This window comes from Cnephaeus nilssonii, assembly GCF_951640355.1.
Source record: "Cnephaeus nilssonii genome assembly, chromosome: 13".
Taxonomy (NCBI): domain Eukaryota; kingdom Metazoa; phylum Chordata; class Mammalia; order Chiroptera; family Vespertilionidae; genus Cnephaeus; species Cnephaeus nilssonii.
Window position 1 is genome coordinate 72,618,805 of NC_137084.1, and position 13,370 is coordinate 72,632,174.

At 35.8% G+C, this 13,370-nt stretch overlaps 1 protein-coding gene across 1 annotated transcript in view; it reads right to left on the bottom strand.

Annotated features, from left to right (window-relative positions):
- The window catches only part of GRIA4 (glutamate ionotropic receptor AMPA type subunit 4), a 398,719-nt gene that overhangs the window by 38,725 nt on the left and 346,624 nt on the right, over positions 1-13,370 (bottom strand). The window contains exon 14 of the mRNA XM_079788918.1: positions 7,710-7,957. Coding sequence (XP_079645044.1) covers positions 7,710-7,957 — 248 coding nt within the window. The remainder of the gene's footprint in view (positions 1-7,709; positions 7,958-13,370) is intronic.

Consider the following 13,370-nt stretch of genomic DNA (forward strand, 5'->3'; position numbering starts at 1 on the left):
AACTTCTGTTAGTATAATTATTATTTATAAAATATTCTCATGATCAATGTAATGCTTGTTCTAGAAGGCTTGGGGCCAGGGTTGGGTATTTTGAGAGTCAAATGGCGATTTGCTACTCAGGTGTGGCCAATTGCATGTAATACTATGTGTGTGGCACTGTTATCTCAACTGTATATTATTTTATTCTGAAAACAGAGATATAGGACTGATTTAGTGGGGCATGATTAAAATAAATGAGCCACTTTTCCCAGCTAAATTAAAATAAAATATAATTATAAACCAGGATCTTTACTATTTCTTCAGCTCTTTCCAAGTGACTGCCAAACATTTCATTTTCCTTTTCTTAAATGTGAATCATAAACCTGCCCCATCTTGGCTGATATTATATTTAGACACAAAAGGAAGCTAATCATTTCTAAATTTGTAGATGAATGGCTTCTTATATGCTATGCTGAAAGAAATTGATACATTTTTCATTTTTATGGAAAACTACTATTTACTTGTGATGTACTAAGTAGATGTTTATCATTAATATAAAACTGCATTAAAGCAACATCAGATACAACTCTACATTTGGGAATATATTACATCTCCATAATAAACTGTTCTTTATAGTATTTTATTGTAGGTATTTTAGAATTTTATGGTAAATCTAATTGCCACACTCTCTCCAAAGTCCTCTCTGTGTTTTTCTAATATACATTCTAAAATATTCTTCACATCACTAATTATTCCAAGTATGAAGACCTCCCTCCCTCCCTCTCTTCTGCAGTCCCTCCCCACCCTGCCTCCACATTCCCAGCTAAGAGGGCACTGGGACAATAAGGAGTAGGAATCTACTCTGCATGATTGTCATGTTTCTCTTCTTGCTCCTTCCAAACTGTTCATATTAGGACGAGTTATGTAAGAGTTACGATCTCTCTGAGATCTTTAATGGCTCCTCCCTCTGCAGCAGCCTGTGCTGAGGCCTGCCAGGTGGTGATTTTCCTACTCTCCTTCCCTGGAAAATAGGATCCTATACAAACAATGCCCCAAAACAACAACAATAAAAACCCCTGATGGTTTGGCCTTGCTGCTGTTCTGGGGATCAATTTACAGCTACTCCTAAGCTAAATAAAGATGACTTTATAGTTGTCAAGTTCAAAGGCATTTACTACCTATAGAAGTCATGGTCCTATACCCCGAGGTCTTATAGGGAAGAACATTAATCGGACACATTTGCTTTACTAATTGAGTATTGACAGAGCCAAAAAGTAGTTTTGTAGCTAAGGTCAGTTGAAAGCTACATTACGCACAGCAGAAGCAAAACAACCTTTTTTTTTTTAGCACTTAAATATTGGCTCAGAGAATGCAGAATATGAGGAAATGGAGGCAAAGCCAATAGATTGCTTTGAATATCTGGATTTTATCTTCTTACTAAGGTATCTTACTTATGGCTCTTTCTAGATTTCAGCATTGCTGGGGCCCTGGCAAGGGGGGTGGGGTGGGGCGTGTTTCTTCTCCAGCTCTGGTGTTTTTAGCTTTAGTTCTAGAATCCACATCTGGGTTTTTCTACCCAGCAGCACAGAAAGGGGTAGAAACGCCCAGAACCCTCATGCAATTGCTTTGCTATTCCTTTGTGTTCCCTTTTTAACTGGATCACTAACACTGCAATTGCTTCTGAAAACCATTCATCTTCGTGAGCTGAACTGTAAAGATGGAACCTGTCTAGTTACTAGACATGCCCCAGGAAAAACATGTAAATACACTGCTAATGTAGACATCAGTCCAACTACAGCACATTTATTACATATCAGATTATGAACGCTGGTCTCAGATACCACATTATGTTTCCTGAATACAGTTTGCATGTGTGGATCAAGGATGCTTGACTTGGTTGGTTATGGGTTCTGCAACACATTGGTTGCGTGTTGACACTGACTTAATTTGAATTGTTTATAATGTGGATATTCTTTTGGCAGATTATTTTATCTTTATGGAATTTGTTTATAAGCAGTTATGTGGAATTAAAGAACAATAGTTTTGGCTTTTCTTAGAGTTATCAGAATTGAAATTTTGTCTGAGATCTTTCATCAGATCAGCTTATGAGAGCTTAAACTATCAAACTTCTTTTGCAGCAGTTTTATCTTGTTCAATTTGATCCTCCTTGAAGTGGTAGAAACTAAAATGGCCACAAATCACTCATTTTCTTAGGCAAGTTACTATAATACAGCTCCTTAGCCTCATGATGAGAAGGTACCATAGCTACACATTGAATTTAGACACTTTCCAACCATGGTGTTACCTACAGTACTCACAAAGCATCCCTGGAGAGAACAACTTAAAAACGACCTGGTGAGTGCTCAGTTAGAATGCAGAAACTACCTGTTTAATGAATTGGCAAATGAATAAAGTATAATCAGATCAGCTTTTTTTTCCTAGTGGGAAGAATGGCAAAAATGAATAATAATGCCTGGTGAGTCTTAAAGAAATGGAGAAAAAGCAACTCTCCCACTGCCCCCCTTTTTCATGGGGAACTGTAATTTCAATAATCTCTTAGTTGTAGGAAAGAGCTTAATGAAAAATCTAGATTTCCAATGGCAGTGGAAAGTTTTGTTTCCTATAGTACTCAGAATCTAGAAAGGGAAGGAGGAAGCATGTGGATTCTAGAGGAGCTTATTTTCCTCTGGGACACATGCAGCACTGACACCTTTACCAGGTGACATCTCAGTTTGTGAATGCAAAATGCTTGCAATCCACAATCAACATCGCATCTCTAATAGCAAACTGGGAAAGTGTTGAAGCATATCACAACCAGGGATTGTGTGTATTTTTGTGGGTGTATGAAAGGTACAATTAATATGTGTGTGTGTGTGTGTGTGTGTGTGTGTTTTCTAATTCCCTAGCCCAAATAGACTACATTCCAGAACATAGATTAAAAAAAAAAACCACTAGGTTATATGTAGCATCTTTTAATATGGAACCAAGAAAAATGAAGTATATTCATAAGCAAAAACATATCTCTTTCTATAATAGTTTTAAAAAATTGTATACAAATCACCTGCAACTCATTTTCAGAAAACAAATTAAAAGTTTATTCGCTTTGAGGACAAGTGCTGCTCAGTAATATTAAGTACTCAGCTTAAAAATATGTAATTTTTTGTTTTTTAGTGTCTACATTAAGTATTAATAGTTGACTTGTTATCCCCCCAAAAAAGACTACAGTTTTATTCTTGCATACTATATCCAGAGAAACTTTTTTCTAAACCTTCCAATTATACCTGAACTGATGACTAAATATGTCTCGCTAATGTCTAATGGGAAAGTGGTTCCTTAGGGATAATATATTTTTCATACATAAATTTGAATATTAAGTTTAATACACCTGTCCTAACAAATCCTTCAAAGTCTAACCCCTACAGAGAACTCTACTTACCCTGATGCAGATCTAGATGTGGGCCTAGTGTCCTATGCGGGCAGAGATTGTGTTAAGTACTGAAAGGAAGAGTCCAACGAAAGATGTGCTATTTTAATTCTCATTCTTAGTACTTCTTACTCCTGCTACCCTAGTACTTTGGGGCCCTGACTTGCCTCTTGTAAACTAAGGGTGATGTGTCTGGTTTCAAAGAGACAGCACACATTGCCATGGCTTCCTGCTGCTGGGCATCAGCAAGTCCATGGACTTCATTTCCCCCCACACCAATTACTGATCAAGGTCTTTGGGAACTGCTTTCTTTTTGAAACGTCATTTTTTTTTGGAGGGGGATGTGACAGAACATTTGTCTTATTTTAGACACAGTCCCACAAACATCCTTAGAGAAGGCAAAATTTGAACAGAAATTATAGAAGGCTAGATTTTTAAAACTTGGCTTCAGTTATTAGGATCAAGTATACAAACCCCTACAAAACTTCAGGGGAAGTCTCAGATATGATTCACTGCTTTGTCCCCTGGAGGTACTTGGAGATACCAGATACCACACATATCTTTAAATGGGGTGTTCTCATCTAACAACTACTTAATAGTCGGTGAATCGGCATTAACTAAATTATGATTCACTCTAGACAACCTTTATCAGTTTTATTTATTGCATAGTAAAATCAAGAGCATAGTATCTATACAATATAGATAATATAGTAAAGAGAGTATTTTGATAGTAAAGTATAAAAATCTACTATGCAATAAGTACTATAGTATGGTAGATATTTGTACTATAGCAAAATTTATAGTAAAGTAAAAATAAACATACTTCCTCTTTTACCTAAACTTTACATTCTATTGCAATACCAACCTTTAAACAATTCTCAGTGAGAGAAAGGTTTTCACAAATGTTTTGGATTGTCTAGGGTATTGAAGAAGGGATGGGAAGAAAGGCCATGACATTGATAGGAGTATAAATTACACTGTGCGTGTGGAAAGAAGATTCAAAAGAAATACCAAGGTATGGAGAAAGTTGAGAGATAATATAAAAGAAGAGATTTACTCTTTTTTGTCCCTCAAGACCTGAAAAAAGTTTTCAGAAGGTAACTTGAAAAATAAATAATAATGACAGTAAGATCTAAGTTCTTTCACTCATTGATATCTATAGCTTATAGGTACATTTACTTGTAATTATCTCCTTTTTTTCTATGGGAATCTATAGATGCTAAATTTAAATGCATCAATATACCTGGAATCATTTTATCACCTAAAAATTAGCGGACCTATGTCAAAGTTAAATAAAACAGTAATGGCTGAGCATAGTTATTGACTTTCTGGAACTGAGAACTATGATAACTCAATCATTTAACATTTTATCGTGTATGCCCAGCAAACACTAGTCTGAAATAAAGTATCTTTGGAAAATAAAGAACTCTGTACAATATGATCTGTCATAAAGTGGGTGCTAGTAATCTCTGTTGTAATATTTTTAACACAGTCACATATATACTCTCTGTGATGATCCTGATTGCATTTGTTTTAAAGTCTACATTAAAACCCAAGTCCCGATGTTCTATCCTGATTATATACCACATTCTTGCTCTTTTCTGAAAGATTTTGATTAAACAGTAAGGTCTAGACATTTAAAACACTCTGGACCAACAGAAGATTGCTAGTTATTCTCTGATTAAGCTTACATGAAAGATAAATTACTGTTTTCCTTTTCTTAAAGTCTCACGTTGCCTAATGAATCAAAACAGCAGAGTTTGTGAGAAAACCATAATTAATGACAAGGAAACACACAAGTCTTAGGATATCCATAGCTATTAACCTAGAAGACCTGGCTAAAGAAGATAAATCCTATAGGAAAACAGACTTAGTCTGTACTGAGCAGATAAGGCAAAGAGGTTTCAAGGCACTCTTGAAGCAGGTATGCATGCTCTCTGGATCTTGCTCTGATGGATGCAATTACTTTGAATTTGCTTCTGAAAACTAAATCTTTTATTCAGAAGGTGCCTATTAGTCCATCTCTATATTAGTTTTCTCTTTTATAACTAAGGGATCATAGTCAAAACAGAATGAGAATTTAAGCTTAATGACCTTTTTGCTTAGCTGAGCTAGGAGTGGGGGAGTGGGGAGGTGGGGGGTTAGGTGAATGGGGATTAGCCTTCAGTGTCCTTCTAATGTTCTCAAAGATAGGACAAAATGACTGTGGTTTTGGCATGCAGGGGCCAGCTTGCTCAGGAAACTGTGGCATGCATAAAACAAAGCTCATAAACAAAGTCTCCCTCCAGGAAGCAGAGTTTCACAATTGCCTCATTATCAAGATCCAGGGAAGGACAGGAAAAGAGGAGGAAGCCAATAGCTGATTATTATACAGTTCTGGACAGATGAAGCCCTTCAGCTTCTCCCCAAACAAGCCCTGTAGTGTGGATTTGACAAAGTGGCACATTTAAGAGGCAACTCTTGCCATCAATGTGAGTCAGGCCATCAATGCATATCTGAAGGCCAAATTCAGTCCCTGGAACTTGACTTTATCAGTAGACACAAGACAGAGGACAAGGCAGCTACATCCACAGAGAATTAATTAAGAGCCAAAGCAACACCCAGTGAATGGAATCAATAGTCTGAATACTGATCTACATATGAACCACCACGGCTCTCTCCCCTTCCATTTCTTTTAAATTATTTACACTAAGATGCTCTGATAACTGCTCCTTAAATAAAAATTTATTTGCTACTTGGCCTCATTGAATTTAGATATTTTCACATTGTATTATAGAAAACACACCCTCAAAGATCAACCCTCCCGATGCCTGCTGAAGTTGCTGAATGGTTGAAGTCTTTGGGGTAGTGACGGATAATTTATTTGTTTGGCTTTCTCCCTGCACATTTCTCCAGTTCCATATGGGAGGGATGGTCACATAAACCTGGCTTCAGAATTGCCAAAGTCCACATCCAAATTTGTCTTCACTGCCTAATTTTGTCCTATCTCCTCTTAAAATGGCTCCTTATGAACATACCATCAAGCCCCTCACTAATTATGAGTGTAGCTTGCAAAAACAGAATATTGGTTTAGTACACCCTTTCCAGCAATAGCATTTGTTTCTGATATTTGTCTCAAATCCTCCTCCGCCCAACACAGAGATCCAAAACACATTGCAGTTCCCTCTTTGAAACCAATGAAAGCAATCTTATAGTTTTTATATTGCTTTCATTCCTGCTGGGCAATAGTCCAGGTCTCATTACCTTCATTTTTCAAAGGCTTACCAGAGACATCATTTTTCAAGACCAGGTTCTCGGTTAAGTCCTTTAGAAAAGATTCTGATTTCTTCTTGAATCTGTATCTGTGCTTTGCATGAATCTCTCCTAAGCGGCACTGAGACCAGAGTACTTTCGTCAGTCATCACTTTTGACTCCAACTTTGCTTTAGCCCCAGCAATTCAACAGCAACCTTTATTCCTTAAGGAAAATAGGAAATTCTGCCTCCTGGACATAAACATGTGAATCCTCTATGTCCAGGACCAAAAGGGTGAAAAGGGCAGATTTCACCAACATTTCCTTAAGAATGAAGGTCTCACTTTTAACACATGTGGATTATCTACATGTGTATTGCCCATGAATCACATTTTAGGGGTTTACGTGTGAACAGTTTTGGATTGCCATTGGACCTCATTTTACAGATCTTACTTACACCACACTCCCTTTGCAAACAGGTGAGAGTGTGGCTTGAGTAAGTACCATAAAACCAGAGCCCAGTTTTTCCCTGGGATCATAGTTGCATTTATAAATAGATCTGATTACAAAGTTAGCACCAATACAACCTCAGGATAATCTAAAATATAATGATGTTATAATAAACGAAACATTGAAATGGAAAAAAGTGGTTTTCTAAGAAGAAGTGGATGTCTTCTTACTCAAAAACTAGTAGGCAGGCATAATTTAAAAAAAATGATAAAATGTAGAATTATTACTGATACAATGAGAGTGTAGGTTTTAGTGGCCAAAAAAAAAAGTTGATGAGATATAGAAGCATTTGCTACCCATGTTTTAGGCCCACTGGAAGCAGCTAGTGTTCAACCAGTTTGGTTTTTATATGGCCTTAAAAAATATACGTCAACTCTGATTACTCTAAAATTAAAAAAGAAATTACCTGATTGTTGACCAGAAATATGAAATGGAGAAAAAAGAAAACAGAGAAACAAACAAACATACCATGTTCACAAACAAAACAAAATAATTCTCTCAGGGACATCAGGGAAGGTGGAATACTATAACAACACATGTTATATTGTTATACTATTCCACCCACCTTAATGAGGAACCCTTGGGCGTTGCTACTCCATAGCCTTTCGAATCCAGATTTCCTCCCACTTTCATCGTGTCACACGGCTTTCGCTGCTCGATGTACTCATTCATAGTGGATTCCAGGAGAAAGGCAAATTTGCCCTTGGACTTGCGGACTCGAGCTACGCCCTCCGCGGTAGTCCTGGTGAACACGGACGGCTCCGCTGACCGCATGTACGTCCACATCTTTTCGTACACTGCTATTTTTGATCTCTGGAGGAAATGAAAATAAAATGAAATCCAGGAAAGAAGCAGCAACATGCTCATGTTGACAGAACCAAAATAGGGATAAAAACTTCCAGTACTTTTCCATTGCCCTCGAAGTCCAATTTGCTGTCACAACATGATTTTACAATTAGAAAACAGCCTTTTAAAACTATTTAAGAAAATCATCGAAATGACATTTAAAAGTGTTATTTGAAGAAGCTGTTATTTCTTGTCATAATAATTATTCTACTCAAGTGCTTAAAGAACACCTTATTATTTTTAAATTCAGGATGTTATAAAGAGAGCTGAGCATTTAAAATCATGTTTTGCATCACATTCATGGTAAATTTGAAAAGGACCAAGTAAGATTTAATTTTAGCTCTGCAAAATACCTTTTAACACTGTACTTGAATTATAAGAAATAAGGAGACTTGTAATATTACTTTTTAAACCCTTTTTCATGCCTCAAAGTTTTAATGAAAACCATTCTAATAAGATGTATACAAAAAGTGCAGTCTAGCCCGGCTGGTGTTGCTCAGTGGTGAGCTCTGACCCATGAATCAGGAAGGAGGTCATGGTTCCATTTAAGGTCAAGGGCTCAATCCCCAGTAGGGGGCGTGCAGAAGGCAGCCCATTGATGATTCTCTCTCATCATTGATGCTTTTATCTCTTTCTCCCGCGCCCTCCCTCTCTCTGAATCAATAGGAACATATATTATTAAAAAAAGTTCAGTCTATATCAAGTTGAGCACAAGGGGAGAAAAGCCACCGTAGTTTCCAAACCAAATATCCCTAACACAGGAATCAAACTCTAGGTCTATCAAAACATGTTTAGACTTTTCCTAACAAAATCTCCAAATAGATCATACATTAAACTTTAAAGAGAAGTGATTTCTGTTTTCCCACTTTATATTTTGGAGAGTTAGTCATTCTAATTCCCTGATTTCAGCCAAGAAACATATTTATTTTTGTCCATTTGGATTCTATCTACATTACCACCACCACTTAATTTATCCAGATCTGTTTGCTAGTATTTGCATTCATTTAGAATTTTTTTCATCCACAGAGACATTTAAATGTGAATAAACTCGAATGTCCCCAAAAAACTCGAATGTCCCCAACGGATATATTTGATAAACTAGAAAAGGCTGACTCCTTTTTGATGTTTGATATTACAATATCATATGCAGACTTTCATCTGGTGTAATTGCATTTGTTCAATAACAAGGTGCTAAAATTTTGCATTTGGATCCAAATAAAAAGTAATATAGACTTCATTCAGACTTAAATCTATGCATGAGGCCAGATCCTGAGTAGAATGTATATTTATTTACATTGACCTTCCTTAGTTTACCAGAGCATAGACTTATCAAGAAACAGGTCTTCCAAAAACAAGTATCTTGAATAGCAAATGAAGAATACATGGTTTAGGGCAAAAGCAAATTATTCAGGTGGTCAAAGAAAGAAGCTAATGAAAGTTGTAATCTTACTTTTGGTTTTATAAGATGGGAATTTAGTCAATATACTTGTATAATAAGCCACACACAATAAGAGACGTACATATAAAAAAAACAGATATTTTGTATTAATGTATATTCAAATGGTGATAAATATCAAGATGGGAAATAGACATCCTGTAGAGTCCTATGAAATGTTTTCTGTTATTAACATCTGAAAAAATATCTCATGATATAAAGACTGTGATATAAAGGGTGTGTGTGCTTAGGTAATAAAGGTTACCTCTGGGTGCAGAAGTCCTCCCGTTAGGAAAGTCCATGCCATCACTACAATTAAGCTGTAAAGATTCTCTCTGCCTCCAGGATAGAGGGCTATTTGGGTTCAGAATGAGATCCACAAGGGAGGCTGTGTTGCCAAGCCGCACTTATTCCAGCTTTAGTAATTGAGTTATCTCCCAGAGAACTAACTCTTCCAATTTATAAGTTCTAATCTCTAAAAATTATAAACTCTCTGGGTCACTTGATACAGATTGTCCTTAAATATATGTTTTGGACATTTCAATTTAGGGAAGTGTTGCTAAATACCCTTCAGGCATATAATGACTTTAAAAATATATTGATAACTTGAGAGTTTCACCCAAAAAGATATTGAGTTCCACATATATTATATATTTTACATTGTATACTATGTTGAAAACAGAAGAAATAAAAACTGAGTATTATTTTAACTGAGATATGTTTTTAAAATATTTTTGAAATCATGCTAGTAATTTGACAATTTTCCAGTTACTATTCTGTATCTTATTAAAGGAACAAAGAATAGCTAAACAAAACTAACATAGCAAAGCAGAAAAAGAGTATTTTTAGAGCTTGGTAATTATAAAGACAATTTAACTATAGAATGAGACATAATATCAAAGCAAATAATTCATTTTTAAGAAGTCAAGTACCATTGGGCATTGATATTTTTTAGAAGTCCATTCCTATAACATTAATGTGAGGATATTATTGCTGCCTTTGTTTAAATAGATTGAATTACATGTACCTTAAGTTCAAAAGAAGTTGGATTAATTCTCCCCAAATCCAGAAGAGGAATCTATAGTGTAGTTAAGCTACATTTAGCAGGACTTAAGTATTATAGAAATGGTAAAATATAGACTCCCAGTGGAAAATAAAGGAAAGATGAAAGCAATATTTTTAAAAAAACATTTACATAATTTGTCACTCAGTTAATATTTAGAAATTCTGATTTAAAGGGGCACGGCTGGGATAAGATCACATTCAGATGGTGAAGGGGTGGGTGGGGAGACTCTGAAGCGAAGGGCTGGAAATAAATCCCTTTTCCTTATCTGTGACCACAAGAGGGTGTTTGCTAAGGAGTGAGGGCAAGCACATCTTTGTAAATTTGATGAGACAGGCTAAAACGAGGACATTTCTGCAGACCCAGCAAACTTAGAAATATAGTGACAATGGAACTTCCAAGTCCCTAAAACCTTCAACTGTGTTACTTATTTAAAGATCAGGTTTAGGGAGTGAATAGACTCAAGGTAATAAGCAATGTTAATATAAAAGTCATTATTTTTTGAAATTAGAAAATTAATCTCAGACTTATTTATTTTACCTTTATTGTTAAACTCAATGCATGGAAAACTATCTGATATAAAGCACTATTTCATTACTTAAAAACAAGTTTTTAAAATGTTCTGTCTTTTTAATTTTTCATTAGTTAAGTATTCTTCCATTTTTGCCTTTAATAGAAAATACCAGTATGTACAAATGTCACTCATTACAGTAAATATTTACATGGTTATCAGGTGAATTATTTCCATTTTTAGTAGCTTGTGCAGCAAGACTAAGAGCTCATCAATGCACTATTTGATAATATTATCAGCCCTGAGGTAGTAATCCACCTCACTTATGCATTCATGATTTCACTGATGACTGAAATAGGCACAGGATAAAATCTACATGGAAATGAGAGTCAGTGTGTTCAAATAAGGTGTATAATAATGTAAAAATTCCTGAACAGCAAGACTGTCATTGTCAAGTAACAGACTTTCTTTAAATACCTCCATGCTTATGCTTCACAAGGATGCCCTGAACATGATCATGTAAGTTTCATAATGGGCCAAAACAAGGCAAAAGTTGAATTCCAATGTAATTTCCCCCCATGGCCTCATTCTTTTTGCAGTTGGTTATAACTACGACACTTCTGAAGCGCAGAGTACAGGTCAGCGCCTGAGGCAGTGGAGTGGAGCTGATAGATGTACCGTTACTGTGTTCCTATGAGAAAACATTTTGACAAGCACAAAAATACCCTTCACATTCTGTTTCCTCCACCTGTTAGACAAATGGTTTCTTTAAACCAGGTCATCATCTATGGGAAAGGAGGGCAAACACAGGGAAGAAAATGAATGAGATTTTTATTGGAGCCCAAATTTATGCGTTCCTGAAAGTGTGCCGCGAAGGAACATTATATCCTTGTCCCATTAGGTTCAGACAGTTCTGCAACAATAAATACCTACACTTATACAACTCTTTCAATTTAAAAACTGAAGTTGGGTGGGAGAGAAAGGTCACAGGGTTTGTATGAAAGGCTGTGCAGGCTGGGGAGCAACTAGCCTTATCACTTTATTTCTTATCAATATATTCTGTTATCTACCTCACCAGGTTGTAGAACTTGAGCAGCTTTTTAAAGCTCTATAAAAATTAGAAATAAACATGCTCAGTGTGCTTGTTGGCAAAGATCTTTACAGTGAGTTATTTTTGAAATGTTTTCAAGGAATCAACATCATGTTTCTTTCTCCCTTGTCACTCAAGGCAGAATGATGAATTTGCAAATATTTGCTTTATTTACATACATATCAGCCATCATTTTTTTCCAGTAAAATGTAACTTATAGCATAAACTTGTACTCTGTTTTGATAAATACAGATAATGGTTTCTAGGCAAAGTTACTAAGTTTTACCTATCTACTTTGGGTGGAAGCAGTTATAAACACAGATTTCCCGCTAAGCTCAGAGATTGTACTAAAATGTGTTAGAACAATATGTTCCCATTATTCAACTTTATAGACTGGAATATACTCAGTAATTAAACAATTTTTAATAATACTTATTGTCATGACTATGATGTATAATTTTAGAAAAATCCACTACTACTTTTTAATTAACTTATACATTTTATATTATCTCTACTAGCAACACTCCACATTGTTGACAAGGATGTTGTTCAGTGTGTGGCGTCTTTTTTAAACAATGCCCAGAGATGGGTTTGACTGAGTTTTTGAGTGATTTGTTTTGATTTAGTATTAATGTAAACATCTGTAATATATCAGGATATTATAATCAAATAAAATATATTTTATTTTTTAAAATATATTTTTATTGATTTGTGAGAGAGAAAGGGAGAGGGAGAGACAGAAACATCAATAATGAGAGAAAATCATCAATCAGCTGCCTCCTGCACTCCCCTACTGGGGACCCAGCCCGCAACTCAGGCATATGCCCTGACTTGGAATCAAACCATGACCTCATGGGTCATAGATCAACACTCAACCATTGGGGCACATTAGCTGGGCATAATCAAATCATTTTTAAAAAGAAAAATAGCCCTAGCCAGTTTGGCTCAATGGATAGAGCATCGGCCTGAAGACTGAAGGGTCCCAGGTTCAGTTCCTATCTATGGCACATACCTCCGTTGCAGGCTCCCAGCCCATTCAGGAGGCAATCGATCAATGTGTCTCTCTCACATTGGTGTTTCTCTCTGTCTCTCCCTCTCCCTTCCACTCTCTGTAAAAATCAATGGAAAAAATATCCTCCGGTGAGGATTAAAAAAATAAAATAAAGTAAATAAACAAAAAGAGAAATAGCTTACTGAAATTTCAAGTACATGAAAGTTAAGTCTTTCTTAAGGAGTAGAACATTTTGTTGTATTTAATTCCCAAGTTGAATGAGAAAGCAA